Source organism: Cornus florida, unplaced genomic scaffold (genome assembly GCF_030987335.1).
Source record: "Cornus florida cultivar Cherokee Brave unplaced genomic scaffold, ASM3098733v1 CherokeeBrave_3.0.0_Hap2_Chr10, whole genome shotgun sequence".
NCBI lineage: Eukaryota > Viridiplantae > Streptophyta > Magnoliopsida > Cornales > Cornaceae > Cornus > Cornus florida.
In genome coordinates this window covers 68,238,889-68,260,468 of record NW_026775580.1, presented here as the reverse complement: position 1 = coordinate 68,260,468, position 21,580 = coordinate 68,238,889, and the positions used below count along the sequence as shown (strand labels likewise).

Genomic DNA, 21,580 nt, shown 5'->3' with positions numbered 1-21,580 from the left:
TATCTGTGATATATATTTTTGGCTACTAATTGTAGTTCCAAATTGGTTCAACATTACTTGCTTAGAAACCAAATTTCGACACCACCTCTACCATGCATATGAGCATTTCTAGCTTGCTACTCCTTAGGACTACTCTTTGAGATTGAAAGCTTTCGATGACTCGTGTCATGATAGTGTCACATAACATTGGGTCATTTTTGAAGTGTGCAGATTTTTTGATTACCAACACCGAGATGTGTAGATTTTTGTATTCTATTTTTTATCTGTGATATATATTTTTGGCTACTAATTGTAGTTCCAAATTGGTTCAACATTACTTGCTTAGAAACCCCATTTCGACACCACCACTACCATGCATATGAGCATTTCTAGCTTGCTACTCCTTAGGACTACTCTTTGAGATTGAAAGCTTTCGATGACTCGTGTCATGATAGTGTCATATAACATTGGGTCATTTTTGAAGTGTGCAGATTTTTTGATTACCAACACCGAGATGTGTAGATTTTTGTAAACAATATTGAAGAACAAATTTCAATGGAAGATCAAAAGCACACACTGGAGTGAACCAAATTTAGACTGATTTTATGGCAAGATTAAATTTGTTCAAGTTATCTGTTTATGTTCTACAATGAAGCACAACAATCCTACAGACTTTACATTCAAAATGAAACATGATGCCACTTATGAGCAAAGCAGGGAAGAGATCGAAATCAGGAAACATGTACTGCAAGACTATACATCTAAGAGTAGAGTAAGCAGTTAGAAAGAATTAATGTGCAGAAATAGTGTATCTTCAAGATGTTCTATCCTTATCCTCCTCTGCTGATGGGTCCAATGAGTGTTTCTTTGTTGGAGTACTTTCATTGCTGGATGGGTCTGTCAATAAATTTCTCTTGGCTCCCTTAGCTGCCACGCCAGTATCTGTCTCATTTATGTGAGCAGTTGGAGGAGTAGACTCAAGACCTCCGGGTTGGATACTGGCACCACTCATCGGTGTATAGTATTTCTGGCTGTTTTCGCTGGTACTCCCGGGTGTGGAGCTCTGTTCATTGCTGGCTGAATCAGTTGATAATTGTCTCTTTGCTGAATCTGTTGGAGACTCAAACTCGGAACTCCCAGGTTGGTTGCTGGGACTCATAGGTGTGAAATATTCCGGTTTTCCACTGATCCCATCAAGGGAAATTCTTGTGTCGGGTGAGTCAAAATTTGGTGTTGAAGGTAGGGATGATTTGAACCGTTCCTGCAGAATCAGAATCTGCAATATGAGAAGTGAGTAAGATTTCACTACTAAGGCACATTGCAGATGAATTTTGTTCAAACCAAAGTTCATAAACAAAGCTTGACTAGATGCTTGCCTTGTTTTCAAATTCTCTTATGAGTGCCTCAAGCATCACAACCTCAACAGGCACACTAGAAGGAGTCTCCTGATTCACATTCACAACATCAGGCACACTCGTGAGCCTCTGAACGCGGTTCTTGCATACTAATATAGCCCTCTCACAAAATTCAATGGCTTCAGTAAGCCTGTTGCAATTTGCCATGCACATACATAATTTGAAATTTCTGAGAGCTTTAGGTGAAGGCTGTCATCAGTCAAAAAGCAGGGGAGACTAGTATATCAGAAGCAAAACACAGAAGTAGCAGTCGATAAATTAGGTAATAAATCAGCTAACGGATACAGATGAGCTAGGCGTTGATTGTCTGATTCAACCAGATGCTCCAGAATGGGTAGTGCATCCTCATAGTGCTTGTAAGAATCATAATTCCCTGAAAATTATGGAGCATACATTGAGGTTGAATGAATTCAATCTTCCTACGACGAGAAATGCTGATAGATTCCTGTTACAATAAAATTTCGAATTAATGATATTGGACAGATTACCCTTTTTTAGTGCCACCTCCCCTAGGGCAGATAAGATATCCACCTTCTCCACCGAGTCACCAGGTTCGTTTTTTGCAATTTTCCACGCATCAAGCAGAACATCCCAGGCAGATTCCAGGTCTTCTGTATTTCCTTTAGACTTACTACCTATTATCATGAAATACAAAAACCAGGCTACAATTAGAAAGTTCACATCTCACCATTATTGGACATAAAAACCAAGACTTTTTCACAATCCATCAGCTAAGTGTGGAAGAATTTCTGGCACTAACCGTCACGCGGACTTTCAACTTGTTTTGCAACAATAGCTGATCCATACACTAGGTAATCTGCCTCCATTGGCACAGCTTCAATCATTATATTGTCTTCTATATGAAATTGAGCTTGCAGGGCAAGACCGCGTTTAAACTTTGCTGTGACGAATTCAGCAACAGATATGGCATTTTTTTCAATCCTGAACAAAAGAGAGAATTTGAGTTCGAATTGTTGCACTGCCGAAAAGCTTGTGCGTGGACAAAAAAAGAAATCAGAGTGTTGTACACATCCAAAATACATAAATAAATATATAGGTGCATATATTCACACTAATGTCATGTGTAATGTATGTGTGTTTACCCGCACTTCTTATCCCGGTTCCAGGATGATGTTTATTGTCAATTGACCGTGACCTGAGTTCTAGGAAAATGAATTCCATTTTCCCAGGTGACAGAACGATTTAGGGGAGAAAAAATGAAAATTTTGTCACAGAACCTAAAATGATCTAATTGGAGATAAAAAAATTTTAATAATAATTAAAAGGACAATGAATTATATATGAGATATTTCTCACCGTGGGTTATTTAATTCAAGAATCCTGAATTACAAACACCATAAACTGGTAGAAAATGGATTCAAACCACAAAAGCATAACAAAACAGAGCACTGAAGCTAATGTTCGAATGTGGCTGGCTCAAGAACCTAATCTTGAATTGAATTTCTTAAATGAACAAATATAACAGTATATATATATATATTGGGTAGAACTAAAAACTAAAGATGACAAAAGTTAACAAATAATCAAACAAGAATCGAAGATCAAAGTAAGAAAGACTAACAAGATGTTCTGAGCATTCTCAAAGTGTTTGGCGGCCGAGAAAAAATCACGATCTTGGAAGGCCTTGGATCCTTTCCCCATCAAATCAGCAACAGCATTCAAGAAGGAAGGGAACGGAGAAGAATCAAAAGAGTCTCTCGGAGTGTCAGGGTTCTCAGCCTCATTAACACCTATCGAATCCGAAGTTTCACAAGTGTTGAGAAACGTCTGTTTAGAACATCTGAGTGGGCTCTGTGCTTCAGCTCCGACTGCTTCCTGTGATTGGGTTGCTGCTTCGGCCGAAGCTTCCTTCGATGATGATGATGGTGATGATGATGCCATTCTTCAACATTCACAATCTTCTCTTTTCTACTCTCTCTCTCTCTCTCTCTCTCTCTCTCTCTGACACAAGATTTGCAGAACAAATGAATGACCTTTCTTGACAGAGAGTTCTTTTAAATGGGTTTTGCGCGCCAAGGCGTAACTGCAATTCAGTTGAGCATTGTAAAGCTATATGTGGGTCCGATTTTATATATACACAGTCATCAACTGCCTAATGCAGGCGCGTGTGTACACCTGCGAAAGTGTTGGTTTCAAAGACAGCCTAGCAGGCTAGCAAGGATAGAGATGGGCTAATGGAACCTCATAAGGTTTTTAAGGGGAGATATTTCTCTATAAGGTCTCATTTTTAGAAGCTGGCCACAATCTCTAAAATAGTCAATTTGATGGAATATTAAATCTTTTACACCGTGACTCATCTAAAAAAATTAGATCATTAAAAAAAAAAAAAAAAATTTGGAGTTTAGAATTCAACTCCTTACTTTTTTTTATTTCACTTCCATTCCATAAATTTTGTTTGGGAGAAGGGGAAGTAAGTAAAGTTGAACATAATTGTTTTAAAATAATAAAATAATAATCACGAGAATCTAATTTAAATTTTAAATGTGATTCAGGCCCAATGAATTAGGAAACCTTGTCCATACCAAGTACTAGCCCAACATACGTTGTTGCTCCCCAAAAAATATTTATTTATTTTTACCGTGGGTTCCATATTTCATATGTATACAAATCTTTTACTTTTACTATTATTATATGGGCAAACTTTTGAAAACCCAACTACTTTCAAAAAATAATCATTAAACCCCCACCAATTTTAAAAACTCTCAACAATATTACAACGTCGTCATTTTATCCCAATTCTGTCAAATTGGGCCGTTAACCCAGCGTATGGTTAACAATTGCTTTGCCAATGTGACTTTTGTAATGAAAATACCCTTGATGTAACATGTGCAAACAAGTGATATACATATTTATATGTATTATTCCGAAAATACCCCCAAACATCTCTTCTCTCCTCCATGCCTAAAAGTGTTTCAGAAGTCCTAAAATCGACACGTTGAAGAAGAAAGCAATTGCTTTGAGTCCTAGCTTAAAAGTTGAGCAATTGTTTTTCACTATTATTTTTTTTTATCTAACTGCCTTCATTAATTAAATGGGATTTGAATTACTAAATCGTTAAATTTAAATTTCTTTTTTTAATTACAGAAATTTTTAAAAATGAAACCACCTCTTTCCACTGATTTCCCTCTGCAACAGCGATATTTGGGTGACATTTTAGAGAGAGAAACTGAGAACCTATAGACTGTTGTGCGATATTTCGGCGACGTTTTAGAGAGAACAGTGACGATGGTAGTGGCGGCGACATTTATATATACACATATAAATATATATATACACACACACACACACACACACACACACACACATATATATACACAAACAGACACACACACACACACATATATATATACCCACACACACAAACACAAACATATATATACACAAGCACAATACCACCACCGACGGTGGTGCATCAGGCGAAGGAAACAATGGCGGGGCAGGCGAGCCATCATGGTGACGAGCTCCCGGGTAGCGACGGCGATGATGTTGGCGCAGGAGATCAAGGACGACAGGGCAGACGACATCGAAGCCGTTGTCGGGGAGGGAAAGCTAATGTCGGACCGCGTCGCTACTCGTTGCCGAAGAGAAAATCAATTTCTAAAGTGATGATGACTTACTGAAAGAGAATTCTCTGATTGGCAGATGGTATGTTGAAAATTCTCTTAAAGACAATTTCTTATATCAAAGAGAAAGAGAGAGAGTTGTGGAGAGAGAAAGAGTAAGATAATATGTTCGTATATCTATGTGAATATATGAAGATAGACGTAGAGAGAGAATTTCTGTAACCTCATCTTCTCTGGCTGTCTTAATTATAGGGCTAAAAGGATTGGGTTTGGGTTAATATATCAATAATAATGGAAAATGTTAGGCTTATGCTATTTTTTTTTTTTTTTTAAATAGAAATAATCTGTTTGACATTATTTGATTGACATAATTGGAAGAGATGACTATTACAGCCGCAGCTCTTCAATTTGTTCACACCCAGTTCAAAGTCGTCCTCTTCGTCAGCGTTCTCCGCCGCTGGAAACAACAAACCCACTTTTCTGGTCCTTCACTTCACCGGATCGAGATAAAGAAATTCCCATGGGTCATTGTTCTGAAACTCATCGAAATAGTTTGGTTTTCATGTCGTGCGTTGATGTAATAGTTATAATTATATATATACATATGTACATATATATTAAAGTTATAAAATAATTCTTTTATTAAAAAAAGTAAGTGGGCCCCACCAATATATTAAAAACATAACAAAAGGCCATAAGGCCATTACGCAGACCCATTCTCTGTCTCTGTTGCATCACTCCTTCTCTCAGCAATTTCTTTTTTTTTTTCTTTCTTTTTGCAATTTCAACCTTTGATCTAGCTTTACTCCTTTGGAATTTGGTAGAACTTTGTGAAGCAAAGTCGAAGAGCTCATCAAGGCCTTCAATTTGATAGGAGCCAATCACCATTTGGCCAAGCCTGGGGATTCTGAAAATTAGGGCTTGGATTTGGGAATTTTGGGGGTTTTCATTTCCATTAAGGTAGGGGTATTCTAATTTACAACTTCTTGGTTTTTATGTGAATTTTCCCCTTAAATTTGATCATAAGCATGCTAATTTTGATTACCTAGTTTGTGATTGTTGTAAGTATGATTAATCAAAATGATAAGTGTGTTCCATGTATTATTTGAATTCATATATATGACTAAATTCATTACGGTGGATGAGCATGCTCAGTGTTGACATATTGTATGCCCCATGATTATTTATTTATTTATTGCTTTGAAAAAAAAAATTGATGCTATGGTTATAAATAAATAAATAAATAAAATAAATGAATGTTTAGAAATTCCTAGTAAATTGTGATGATGATATAAATGGAATGTGTGAAAGCCTATAGTTGAATTGATGATTAGAAGCACAAAACATTCATGCATCCATCGGGAAGAGAAAAGGGAAAAATGTTTTCAAAACAAAGGAAATAAATTTTTGGAAAAGTATTTCTAAAAGTGTTTGTGAAAACCGGACGCCTAGGAAGCGCCTAGTGGTCTGTGATGTTGGTGTAATCTAGAAGAGAATGTAGTTGAGTTAACTAGGCCGGATGCGACGTTTTGGAGGTGCCTTGTGGTCGTGGATAGTTAACCAACCTTCCTTTCGTGACGCCATGGAGGTGCATTGGGTCGGATTACACTAACGGTTTGGTTGTTGAAACAAAATTGTTTCAGAAATGGGGAGTGACATTTGCATAACATTGCACTTCATGACATTGTAGTAAACTTGTGATTGGTTGATATTTGTTACATACTTGTTATTGTGGTTGAGAATGTGTGCTTTCCTATTGCATGATCTCGTTCACCTTTCATCTATTCATTGTATAGATTCACGGGGACATAAGAAGTGTGTCTTAGACACTACTGAGCTTATGCTCACCTCATTATTTTTAACATTTTTCAGGATATGGAAAGGAGGTGGCGGATGACGATCCACCACAAGTTTAGATGAGCTTGGGGACCTATTTTAATTTTGCTATCTTTTGTATTAGAATACTAATATTTTGTAAATGTAATATTAACTATCTTGTGAAACTTTAGTTTAACTAGTATAATGTTGTAAGTTATGGACTATTAAATTTTAGCTACATTTTATGAACTATAACTTGATGTAACTAAAGTGTACTCCTTATTTGAATGATATGGATGAAGGGGACATTTCATATGTATGTAACCATCTTGGGAATGTGATATAATATCTGTATTGTGCTTTGGGACATGATAGGTTATTTTTAAGGCCCAGTGAGGCTATTGCATCATTTTATATATTTCAACAGGTAGTAAAGGAACATTTTCTGCGGAGATCATGCAGAAATTTTTTTATTTGATTTTTTTATTATTATTTTGGTGTCTTTTAGGTCGTTACAGTTGATCCCGTCGTCTACTTTGGTAGGAGCAAGCAAAACAACGTCGTTTTAATGTCCAATACAAGTGCTGCCTATGTTGACACTAAACGCGGTCGTTTTGTGCTAAAGGATAAAATTGTAATTTCAAAAATATGATTTTTTTTGTTTTTTAAATAAAAAAGAATATAATAAGGGTAATTTAGTCATTTCACATACCCTTAACGGCCAATTGACAGAATTGGGATAAAATAATAACGTTGTTATATTGTTGAGGGTTTTTAAAATTGGTGAGGGTTTAATGATCATTTTTTGAAAATAATGGGGGTTTTCAGAAATTTGTCCATATTATATTTTATATGAAACCAAAAAACCAGAAATCGCGGGATAAATTATGTATATGGGTAGGCGTTTTTATTTAATTTGAATTCATGAATTCGGTCGGATTCAAAAAAATTCATGATAGAATTGGATTTTCAACCCTCATGATTCCACAACGAATTTAAAAATTAAGAATTCATAGGGATCGGATTGGATGGCAACATAGGATCTTCAAAATCCATTCTGATAATCTGATCCGCTAAGAATATATATATATATATAAAAGTTTTAACCCTAAACCTCACCCTATATTATATATACAAATATGATATATATAAAAATAATATTATATATAATAAGAGTAGTGAATTAGAGACCGAATTCAATTTATGTGAGATATATAGGTGCTGGATCACATCATATGACGTCATCATGACATTATATGGTAGGACGATCCGTCACTTCATTCACATAAATTAAATTTGATAATTGCCGAATTCGATTCTTAAATCTTTATCCATATAATAACAAGTTTCCAAGTGAAACGGTGTTGGAGCGTTTCTATAGCAAACGAACTATAGTTTTAGACTTTCCAATTTAAATATTATTATGCACTGGATTTTCCATCACCAAGAATTGGCAAGACAAAGAACTTCTTGAAACCACCCATCGTCAGCAATAGTACATATCAATGAACTGTTGTTTCGGACTTTCCAATTTAAATATTATTATGCACTGGATTATCCATCACCAAGAATTGGCGGGACAAAGAACTTCTTGAAACCACCCATCGTCAGCAATAGTACATATCAATGAATTCTTTATTTAATCTTCAGTAGAAAAACTAAAGGAACTGTTCTAATTAGGCCATGCTCAAAATTTAGTGGGATGTATGTGAAAAAAAAAAGTCTAATTCGTAAAACCAATTTAAACTAAATATTTTACGGATTGGATTAAGCCTTTTCATGAATCGATCAAATCCAATCCACCGTCATCCTAGAGATAAGTTTATGCATCCTGTCCGGTGCCACGAGTGATGAAACAACGGTGATGCCAGTGAGACAATTGTTATTGATATTTTTCATAATTGTAAAAGGGATCGGATTGAACTCCCATAAGAATTCACTGAGAACCTTAGAAAAAATTTTAAATTTAAAAAAGACCAGTCATTTTCTATAACTCATTTACAAAATAATAATAATAATAATAATAATTTAAAACATAAAAATTGAAAAAACCCATTATCTAATGAGTTTCCTTGAGAATCTCTCTCTTTCTCTGAAACAAGATTTGCAGAACAAAATGTGTGACCTTTCTTAATGGAGAGGACTTTTTAATGGGTTTTGCGCGCTAAACCATGAGGGTTACGGTTATTTCAGTTAAGCGTGGTAAAGGTGTATGTGGGTCCCACTTTTTGAATTGAGCCCAGTGAATGCCTATTGCAGCGCGTGTGTGCACGTGTTATTATAACCAGAGAAGTGAATTAGGCAACCATGTTCGTTGGGCAAGGTTTCCCAATTCATTGGGCCTGAATGCATCCAACTGTCTCCGATTTACTTACTTGGGTAACTATCTCCATTTGACCCACTCAGGCAGATTTACATTTTTTATTTTTATTTTATTTTATTTTTTTTTCACACCAGCCCTCTAACCCTTCCCCATCCCCAATGCGGATGGAGATCGAGTTTATATCATTAGACTAGATGTTCGTTGGTGTTGAAACACTTTTAAACATGTCCTAAAATCTTATATTTTGCTTTTACTATATTAATTTCATAATTTTTATTATTGCAATATTTTATTTTGTAAAAGGAGTCTTTGATCATTTTCTTTTTTTTGGAAAGGTTTCAAAATGACAAATTGCAAATGGAAATCAAGTAACAATACTTTCGGCTTTTATTAAGAACTTCTCTATTCACATAAATCGAATTCAATAATTACGATTAAATCAGTATTCATATAATAATAAGTTTCCAAGTGAAACTGGGCTGGAGCATTTCTATACCAAGCCAACGGTAGTTTCCGACTTCCTAATTTGAATAGTATTATGCACTGAATTATTTATATTTTTTTCTTTGGCAGATTATTATTATTTTTTTTAATCAAGAATTAATGGCAGGACAATGGACTTCTTGAAACTACCCATCGTCAGCAACAGTAAGTATCAATGAATTCTTTATTTTAATCCTTCTACAGAAAACTAAAGGAACTGCTTTCTAATTAGGCCATGGCCAAAATTTAATGGGATGTATAAGGAAAAAAGCCTAATTCCTAAAATCAATTCAAACCAATCCAAATCGGATTAAGCCTTTTCACGTGTCGAATCGGTCCAATTCAATCCATCGTCATCACTGGAGATGTCCGGTGCCAAAAAGTGAGTGAGGCAATTATTATTGGTATTTTTCATACAAAATTTTTCATAATTATAGAAAGGACGGGACTGAACCCATGGGCGGGATAGTATATGTAAAAATAAAATAGTATAACATATATGTTATGAAATCTATACTTTGTCTCCTAAAATTTTTTTTTTTCTTAAACACTACTTTTTTCATAATGTGACTGTCTTAAAATCCTTCCAACTCAAGCACGATTCTTTCCATAACCTTATTATCTTAAAATTTCATCTCATACATATTCTTTCCATCACTTTTTTTTTTTTTTAATTCTTTTTATTTATTTTTATTGGAATGTTTTTATAAGAATTCTATAAGAAATTAATTTTTAGAAAATTTAGAACAAAATTTTCATTGGAAAATATCAATAAAAATCGATGATTTAATAATCTAAATTCTTATTTTATCAATTTGTTTGTGTTTTTTTTTTTAATATTGTTTTGTTAAATTTTCAATTGTTACTTTTTTTAAAAAAAAGTTATTTATGTTTTTTTGGGGTAAATAAAGAGAGTTATTTAATTGAATTTTTTTTTTTATTTTATAATTTTGGCATAAATCTTATTTTTGTTTGTTTAGAAAGTTTGATAAAAAATTTCTTTAAATAACTAGTTTTTTTTTTTTTATATACAAATAAATTGGGAAAAGTTTTAGATAGATATATTTTTCTATGAATATAATAAATAGTAAAATATTTTTGCCTAGTTATATACTTTTTTTTTCAAAAGTTCTAGTTAGGTAATGTTGTTTATACCAACAGCCCAGTGGCCTAGCGGTACCAAGCTCCTACTTTTTAAAAATAGGTCAGGGGTTTGAGTCTCAGTGGAGGCATGTGTGTGTGAGAGTACCAACTAGGAAAAAAAAAAATATATTGTTTATAATTTTGGCCCCCTAACCTCAAGATCCTGGCTCCGCCCCTTATAAGAATTTACAAAAGACATTAGAAAAATGGATATATAGTTTCACTCTGCTGTGGCTGAGAAAGTCCATAGAAAGGGCGGCGTTTGTTTGTCATGAATACATGTAGAATATACAACTAACATACAGCGATGTAGCTTCATCTGATCCATGAGAAATTCCAACTAACATGCAATATATGAGCGAGCATGTAAAATAGAATATTTAATTCGCAAAATAATTACACTAACACGATTAGCCAAACCTGATGCAATGTAATTTATGTGAAACACATTAGAACTTGACAGACCATTAATCATTAATTAGGTGATGATCACCCCACAACTTGTAACACTTCTTTCATCTCAATGCAAGACCTAATAATACTAGATAGGTGTATATATATATATATATATATACACACACACAAATATGAATACTTCTCTGCAACAGGTCTGGAAGTAAAGAGCCAAAGAAGAAATGTCTTGAATGACCAGAGAAATGTCATGAATGACTTCTTTCTGAAACATCTTGAGATTGAAATCTCATGTCTATATATATAGTGTCATACAACATTACACCATTTTGTAAAACAACAATTTCAATGGAAGATCAAGCACACTGTGGCAAACCGAATTTACACAATTAAAATTGTTCTAAATTGAAGCACAACAATCCTACAGACTTAACATTCAAAATCAGCAAAAATGTACTGTAGGACTATACATCTAAGAAGCAGTTTAGGAGAAATAGAGAATATCTTTCTGTGAGACAATGGCTAAATGCTTAGGAGAATCCACTACTTGTATTTATGATCCATGTTCACTCCTTAATTGTCTTCGTCTGCTGATTGGTCCAATGACTGCTTCTTTGTTGGTGTACTTTCATTGCTGGATGGGTCTGGAAAAAACTGTCCCTTGGCTCCCTTCCCCGCAGTTGGAGGACTATGCTCAGGTTGTTTTCTGGTAGCACTCATCGGTTCTTTGCTGGCTGATAGCTGTCTCCTTGAGGTTGTAGGTGAGGATGACTTCAACGGTTGCTGCAGAATCGGAAGCTGCAATATGAGAAGTGAGTAAGAGTTCACTACTAAGGCACATCGCAGATGAATTTTGTTCAAACCGAAGTTCATACACAAAGCTTGAATAGATGCTTGCCTCATTTTCAATTTTTCTTATGAGTTGCTCAAGAATCACAACCTCCACATCAGGCACACTAGAAGTAGGCTCCTGATTAACATTCGCAAGTCCAGATGAACTCTTGAGCCTCTGAAGCCAGTTCTGGCAGACTGATATAGTCTTCTCGCAATATTCATTGGCTTTCTTAATGTTGTAGCAATGTGCCGAGCAAAGACATATTTTAAATTTTCTGGGAGCTTTAAGTGAAGGCTGTGATCAGTCAAAAAGCAGGGGAGACAGGTATATATATGCCTAGGAAATATAAACATTGAAGCAACACACTGAAGTAGCAGTCAATAAATAAAGTACTAAATCAGCTACGAACGGATACAGATAAGCCATGCGTTCATTGCTTGGTTCAACCAATAGCTTCAGAATGGATAGTGCGTCATGGTAGTGCTTCTGAGAATCCACATAATTCCCTGCAAAATATGGAGCATACATCGAGGATCAATGAATACAATCTTTCTAGCTATGACAAGAAATGCTGATAGATTTCATTTACAATAAAATTTCAAATTAAAAGTATAGGACAGATTGCCTTTTTCTAGTGCTTTGTCCCCAAGGGAAGATAAGTCCTCCACTTTCTTCACTGAGTCACCTGGTTGCTTTTCTACCATTTCCCTTGCATTAACTAGATCAAGAAAGATATAGACTAGTAAGTCATAACCATTGCTTCTAGATAGTAGGAATATAAATACTGATGGTTTCACATAAATATCAAACCGTCACCATGGAATAGATATTTGGTCATGTTGTCATGCCTCTTTCTCAATCAAAAACTAGAGATTCATTTATTGACAACAAAGAACTTAATATGTACAACATGATGTGTGAGAATTCCTCGAAAATTTTCAAAGTGAGAAGTCCCAAGAGTGATTGCTCTTTGGGTTCCTGACATCACTTGTACAACATGATGTCAGTTTAATTCTGATTCCTTCTTCAAGCACTCAAAGAGTGCTTTTGAACAAGGATCAAATTTGTCATTTCAATTAGCCAAGCAAAATTCCTACTGTTCAATGACCAAAATGTGTTTCATTATCTTAGTGATTGATGTATGTGGCTTGATATATGTGTATAATCCTATAATTAAAAAATGTACTTCTGTATCGATGCAGATGCATAAAAGACATGGATGAGATTCAATTGCAGAACTTAAACAGATCAATACTTGAGGACGTAGATGAAGACGACTTCAACCATTGCTGCAGAATCAGAAGCTGCAATATGAGAACCAAGTAAGATCGATTTCACTATTAAGGCATACTGCAGATGAGTTTTGTTCATAAAGAAGTTCATACATAAAAGCGTTAATGGATGCTTGCCTTCTTTTCAAATTCTCTTAAAAGTAACTCGAGCAGAGCATCATCATCTTTCTTCGGGAGAGAGGGACCAACATCAGGCACGCTAGAAGAAGGCTCCTGATTCACATTTGCAAGTCCTGACGAACTCTTGAGCCTCTGAATCCGGTTCTTGCAGACTAATATAGCCTTCTGGCAATATTCAATGGCTTCCTCAATCTTGTTGCAATTTGCCAAGCAGAAACATATTTTAAAATTTCTGGGAGCTTTAAGTGAAGGCTGTGATCAGTCAAAATGCAGGGGAGACAGGTATATATATGTCTAGGAATCATAATACATAGAAGTAGCAGTCAATAGATAAAGTACTAAATCAGCTATGAACGGATACAGATGAGCTATGCGTTGATTGTCTAGTTCAACCACACGCTCCAGAATGGATAGTGCTTCCTGATAGTGCTTGCAAGAATCCATATAACTCCCTGCAAAATATGGAGCATACATCAAGGTTCAATAAATACAATCTTCCTATGACAAGAAATGCCTATAGATTTCTGTTACAAGAAAGTTTCAAATTAAAAGTATAGGACAAATTGCCTTTTTTCAGTGCCACCTCCCCAAGGACAGATAAGACGTCCACCTTCTCCACTAAGTCACCTGGTTGCGTTTCTACCAGTTTCAGTGCCACCTTTTTAAGGATATCAAATAGTTGTAACCCTGCAGATTCCAGCCCGTCTGTACAAAAATGTGGCTACAATTAGAATGTTCCTGATCAAGATATGCTCATTCATCATATAGACAAGTCAGTCATAAGCATTGTTTCTAGCTAGTACGAATACAAATACTGAAATTGTTTCTCAGTCAGTCAGAAGCACTGTTTCTCAAACAAAAACTAGAGATTCATGTATAACATGATGTTAGAGAATTCTTGGAAATTTTTCAAAGGTTCATAAAAGACATGGATGAGAAGTCCCAAGAGTGATTTCTCTTTTAGTGATTGATGTATTTGGCTTCATTAAATTCATTTTAAAATGCATACTGTTGTATCAATGCAGATGCATAAATGACATGGATGAGATTCAATTGCAGACCCTGAACAAATCACTTATTCAACATTGATTTGAGCAGAAGAATGTAAATCAAATTCACAAGTTTTCACATCTCACCATTATAATTGGACATAAAAACTAAGAATTTTCTCTATTCGGGAACTAACCGTCATGTGGAACTTGTTTCGCAACAATAGTTGATCCATACAGTTGGTAATCTGCCTCCATTGGCAAAGCCTCAGTCATTAGATCGTATTTGAAGTTGGTTGGGACCATTTGATCAGCAAATTCGACATTGCTGCCAGTCCTTAATGACAGACAAAAGTTGAGTAGAAAATGTTAGAAGGTTGCAGATTGTTCAGGCAAATAGTGTATGCATACCTTTGCTATATTATTGCACACATCCAAAATACATAAATAAATATATACGTTCATATATGAATATCATGCAATATATGTGTATATAGAAAAAGATGAAATTTTGTCATAAAACCTAAAATGATATAATTGGAGATATAAAAGAATAATTAAAAGGACAATGAATTATATGTGAGATAGTTCTCACCACAGTTTAGTCTATTTAGGCAGTTATTCCGTATTAGTCAAGATCGAACCCTAAATTAAGAACACCATAAACTTAATAGATCGAAAATGGATTAAATTTGGAATTAGAATGTATAATTAAATGATCAAGAACAACTAGAAAAGAATCAACGAAACACTTATAGCATAACAAAACAGAGCACCAAATCTAAGAACCCCAATCTTGAATTAGCAAATAATCAAGAACAACGAAAAGAATCAATGAGAGACGCAAGAAAGGAACTAGAATCGAAGATCAAAGTAAGAAAGACTAACAAGGTTTTAAGAACAAGCTTGAAGAGTCTGACAGATTTGGTAAATTTACTATCTTGAAAGGTCCTCAATCCATTCTCCATCAAAGCAGAAGCAGTAATCAGGATGGAAGCAGGATCATCAGAGTCTGTCTGATTTGCTTCGTTTTGATCCGGGTTCGCAGCAGCACGGTTCTCTTCGGTTGTTTGAGTAGATGGAGGAGAATCATCAGAGTCTGTCTGATTTGCTTCGTTTCGATCCAGGTTCGCAGCATCAGGGTTCTCTTCGATTGGATCAACAGAGTTCTGTGAATAAGTTCCGGCTGTTTCTGTCGATTGGATCGAACCCAATGAAGCATCCTCTGATGCCATTTTTCAACAATTTTCACTTTTCTATTCAGTTTCCTTGAGAGAATCTCTCTCTCTCTCTCTCTCTCTCTCTGAAACAAGATTTGCAGAGGAAAATGTGACCATTTCTAATGGAAAGGAGGACTTTTAAATGGGTTTTGCGCGCCAAGCCGTTTGGGTTACGGTTATTTCAGTGAGCATGGTGGAGCTGTATGTCGGTCCCATTTTATGCATTGGGTCACTAACTGCCTGTTGCAGGCGCGTGTGTGCACGTGTTAATATAATCACAGATTCACGGAAGTGGAATTAGGCAACGTCTGTTGGGCGAGTGCTTGGTATGGACAACGTTTCCTAATTCACTGGGCCTGAATGATCAGAGCCCAATCGACGACACAAGTGTATTGACTCGTAATATGGATTACTCTCTCCCTCCAACAATATGTCCATATTTCCTCCTCCTCCTCCTTTATTTATTTATTTATTTTTATTTATTTCAATTTTTTTTTTTATTATCAATTTAAATTTTTTGCATTGAACTTATAAAAGGTTGATCAATATATAACTTTCAGCTCATTTTGGATAAATTTGATAATTCATTGACTACAAATACAATAAAAAAAACACTAAGGCCAAGTTTCTTACTTAGGTTGGAATGAAATGAAATATGCTTTCCATTACATTACTGCTATGTTTGATGTGCAAGAATAGAATAGAATGCAAATGGGAATGGGAATGGAATGGAATGACCATTCTATTGTTTTTTGAAAGGCAGCAGTGGTGGAAGGCGGTGCAAGAGTGTTGGTGGTGGTGGAAGGAAATAGTGGTGTAGGTGGCGCTAGTGGAAACCAATGGAGGTGATTGTGGTGGTGATGGAAAGCGATAGCGGTGGTGGTGGTGGTGGAAGGCAATGACGGTAGTGGTGGTGGTGGTGGAAGGCAGTGGTGGAAGGTGGTGGAAGGCGGTGATGGTGGTGGTGGAAGGCGGTGGCGGCTGTGGTGGTAGAAGGTGGTGGAAGGCAATGGCGGTGGTGGTGGTTGCGGTGGTGGTGAAAGGTGGTGGCGAAAAGAGGTAGTGGCGGTGGTGGTGAAAGGCGGTGACGGTGATGGTGGTGTAAGACGGTGGCGGTGGTGAAAAGCGATAGCGGCAATAGTAATGGAAAGCGGTGACTGTGGTGAAAGGCGGTGGCAGTGGTGGAAGGGGGTGAAAGGCGGTGGCGGTAGTGGTAGTAAAAGGTAGTGGCGGCGATGGTGGTAGAAGGCGGTAGAAGGCGATGGTAATAGCGGTGGCAGCGGCGGCGGTGGTGGTAGAAGGTGGTGGCGGAAGGCGGTGGTGGTGTAAGATTGTGGCAGTGGTGAAAGGCGGTGGCAGTAGTACGTGGTGGTGGAAGGCCGTGGCTGTGGTAAAAAGAGGTGGCGGTGGTGGTTGTGAAAGGTGATGAAGGTGGTGGCGATAACGGTGGTGAAAGGCGGCGGCGGTGCCGATGGTTGGGGCAAAGGAAGGCGGTGTCGGTGGTGAAAGGCGGTGGCGGTAGTGAAAAGTGGTGGGTGGTACTGGTGAAAGTCAGTGGCTGTGGCGGAAAGCGGTGGTAGTGGTAGTGGTGGTGAAAGGTGGAGGTAGTTGTGATGGAAGATGGTGGTGATTTTTGGACTTGGAACATGAAGGTTTTTTGGGAAGTTGATTTTTTAAAAAAAATTACTTAGGAATGGAATGGCCATTCCATAAGTTTAGTTGTGGAATGGATTTTCATTCCAATAGAATAGCTATTCCCACTTTAAATTGCATACCAAACAAAGAGATGGTTGGAATGAGCATTCAATTCCATTTCATTCTTGCACACCAAACGCAACATACAATCATTCCCTTGTTTGCCACCATACCACCCCCAACTGCCTTCTGCCACTGCATTCAACACAACTACCGCGGCCTTCTGCCATCACATTCAACACAACTTCCATCGTTGCTATAATGTTACCAAATTTTCCTATTTATTGGGACATAGATGAAGTTTCAATGGTTATAGATGGACAAAAGTGTAACTAACCATAAAGTGTAATTCATTCACATTTTGACAAGTGGCAAGTCATGGACCACAAGTCAAATTTTGACCAAACCATTTCATTTCTCTCTTCCTCTTGGCAAAACCCATTTCTCTCTAAAAACCTTCACTTTCTTATTCTATATCTATCTATATACACTTATTGTCTTCTAAGCTTCAAGCTTGTTTTTGGATAGATCAAAGTGAGATTTTGATGAAGCCATAGATGAAGAAATGATGAGCTTGAGAAGAGCTGCTTATTGAGACCAATATTGCAAGGGGTTTAGGGAATTTCGAAAATTGGAGGCTTAAGGGCTTGTTTGGTTTGGCTAACTTCTTTGAGGTAGGAGTTGTCTTAAACCCCAATTCCTTTACCTCTTGTGAATTAATCTCTTAAGTTTTGAACTAATATATGCCTAGAATTGAATTTTTTTACAAGCATGTATATGTGAATTAAATCTGAAATTTTGTAGTTTATATAACAATGATGTGTTATGTGTTATAAATACTGAAATTGAGCTCTTCTAAATGTTGGTCGTGTTATGTGCATTAAACTGAAAATTTAGTAATTTCAATGGCTATGTTGTTATTGCTTACAAGCTGAAATTCCATGTTTGATTTGCTTCAACTATTGGATAGTTTTGTTGTAAGCTTGGTGAAGTTGCTGTGAATTAAAAATTGCCTTCATAGTTTGTTCCTAAAGCTGGAATTATGGTTGTGATACTTGAGGCTGAAATTAGCATGTAACATGACATTGAATAGTATGTAATACTCATGCATTGCATGACTAGAATTAAATTTTCTTTGCAAGTATGTTGTGCAATTGAAATGCTGAAATTTTTAGCTTCTATATTAATGATGCATTGTGTGCTTTAAAAATTGAAGCTGAGTTCCTTAAACTGTTGAATGTGTTGATGTGTATAAAACTGAAAGTTTAGTAATTATAATGGTTGGGTTGTTGTAACTTGCAAGTTGAAAATTTTATGTTAAACTTACCTCACATGTGGGACTATTTTGTTGTAAGGATTGTTGTTGTTGTTGTTACACAAAAACTGAAATTTGTAACTTCTTTTTATGGTGCGTATTGTATAGTTAAAAACTGAAATTTAAGCTTCCTCAATGTTGGTTTTATTCGATGAGTTCGAAACTGAAAATTGCATGCTCAATTGTATTGTGTAAAGTGACACTAATGTTAAAATCAATATAATTTGTATATGTTTAAAGTACCTTGGTGATGCTGCTGATTTGCTGCATGAATGATTGAGTTTTTATGTTTTAAAAACTGCCATGTTGACTTGTTATTAAAGCATGGTGTATAGAACTGAAATTTTGATGTGGAATGCTATGACATTATGAGACTATGAAGTGTGTCATTCATGCATTATATTGGGTACTACATGGGGCAGAACATATTTTTGAAAAGGAGAAGATTGTGTTTTTGAAATAAAAGCAAAATCTGAAATTTAAAGAAAATGTTCGATAGAATTTTGGATAATGGGGAGAGACATTGGCACCTCATTAACATTGCATTCCGTTGCGTTTATGAGATTATATTATGTGATGATTATTACTTCCCGAACAAGTATGACCCTTTTTCTTATCGCTATTCTTTGTTTGGATTCACGGAGGCATTAAGGAGTGCGTTGTAGGCATCTTCTACGAAGCCGTTGTGCTCACTCCTTACTATTATTTTTCAGGACACAGAAAGGATGTGGTGAAAGAAAATCCCCATAGGCTTAGACAGGGCTAAATGGACTTTGTTGTGTTAATTTTTCTGTTGTATATACAAGTTTTGTAAAACTTTAAACTTGTTTTGTATCTCTTTCGTAAGCTTATGTTCAGGGACTGTAGTCGGATGTAATGTATCATGTAAATGAACTTTTAGTTTTTTTCTCCGTGTGTGAGATTATGAATTTTACCATTATAGATGCATGTGGTGACTATTGTGGGACAGGGTAAGCCTTTTATATGGCTCATAGATGAGTTTGGAAATTACAGGATTTTAGAAACTTAGAATCTGTATTTCAATTTTCAAATTTGGTATGATGTGTTCCCTTATAGTTTAGAAGTGGGAATGACTGTAGTGATAGTAGATGACCTCGGGTTCGAGTAAGGACCCGGATACGGTTTGGACCCCTGGGTTCGGGTCGTTACAATTGCCTTCTACCACCACAACCCGCCTTCCTCCGCCACCACCGTCTTTCGTCGCCACCTCGACCACCATTGCCACTGCTTTCTGCCACCGCCACCACCACCATCGTATTTTGTTGCCACCACTAACAATACTATCGCCTTCAATCATCGCCTCACCACCACCAGGGGCATTGTCAGGAAAAAATATTTAGGGGGGGCAAATTAATTAATATAAAATTAAATTTAAAAAATAAAATAAAATACTTATAATTTTTTTAGTTTATTTTTAATGTTAAGAGCATGTGTTTATAGATGATATGAAAAGAAAAATAGAGCAAATTAAGAACAGTGGAGGTTTTCAAGTGTCAGCAGTGTTTTTTTTTTTCTTCTCTCTAATTCATAACAAATAATATATATATATATATATATATAGATATAAATAAAGTATGTTACAATAAGGATTATCATAATAATGGTTATTATTATTATTATTTACTATATTTTGAATTTATTAAAGCAATAGGTTTATTCAAATTTGAAGGGTTATAAGTAATTTCATTCACTAACCATATCTGTCAAAAAAAAAAAAAAAAAAGGTTCATTCACAAACCACATTCAATAATCATAAAGTAAACCATAAATAGAATTTTTTTTAGAATTTTGAAAAGGCAAGATTTAATTTTTATATAAAAAATCACCATTAGTTGCTATAATAATGATTTATTATTTATTTTTTACTATATTTTGAATTTTTTGAAACAAGATGTTTATTCGAATTTGAAGGGTTATAAGTAATTTTATTTGCAAACCACATTCAATAATCATTAGGTAAACCATAAATAGATTTTTTTTTAGAATTTAAGAGAGACAAGCTTTAATTTTTATATAAAAATCACCATTAATAACTATAATTTAGTTCCATAAATAGGGTTTTACAAAAATTTTGAAGAACCAACTTTAGTTTTTAGAAAAATTACTATTAATAATTATAATTTAGTACCATAAATAGATTTTACAAAAAATTTGGAGGGCCAATTTATTTTTTATATAGAAAAATGACTATTAATATATATAATTTAGTACTGGTATTAAAATTTTGCCAATTCCACCCCCCTGCTGGCCCTGACCACCACTGTCGTTGCCATCGCTGCTGTCCGAACCCAGGGGTCATCTAAGGGCATTACGATCATTTCTAATGTCAAAGTTTAATAAATGCATCATTCTAAGGTTCATAGTGCACCATGGCATCATTAAACAACTCGGGGTTGGTTACGAGAGAAAAAGAAACAAAGATAAGAGAAGACCAAGAATTGGTCAACGTGTGCAGGGTACACATAGACTGGTTTGGCTAATCTGGTCGACGAGTATCCCTTTCATGTCGACTAGTTTAGCCTCTCCGCCCCAAAAACCCCAGTACCCCACTACCTAGATATCGGTCAACGTGAAATCCTTTGGCATCAACCAGTTTGCCCTTCTTTGGCCTGTGATTGCTGCATAACTAATTTGTTCTGGTTCTGCAATTGAATCTCATCCATGTCTTTTATGCATCTTCATTGATAGAAAAGTATGCATTGTTAAATGAATTTAATGAAGGGTGGTCTTTTGAGGGTGGTTATACATATAAGTTATGATTTGCTATGAATATAACAATCTTTGGTTTTTGTATTTCATGATAAAAGGTAGTAAGTCTAAAGGAAATACAGAACACCTGGAATCTGCATGGAAAATTGCAAAAAATGAATCTGGTGACCTCGGTTGTATGCTCCATATTTTTCAGGGAATTGGGATAAGCCTCCTAAAACCAGTAAA

At 35.6% G+C, this 21,580-nt stretch overlaps 1 protein-coding gene across 1 annotated transcript; it reads right to left on the bottom strand.

Moving 5' to 3' along the window:
- Positions 1-793: 793 nt before the first annotated feature.
- Positions 794-3,296, bottom strand: LOC132277785 (uncharacterized). The gene is made up of 6 exons (XM_059779632.1): positions 2,977-3,296; positions 2,155-2,336; positions 1,883-2,029; positions 1,632-1,767; positions 1,356-1,524; positions 794-1,240 (listed from the first exon to the last, which is right to left on the bottom strand). Exons 1-6 carry the CDS (start codon positions 3,294-3,296, stop codon positions 794-796), a joined length of 1,401 nt encoding a protein of 466 aa, XP_059635615.1.
- Between the last annotated feature and the right edge of the window lie 18,284 nt (positions 3,297-21,580).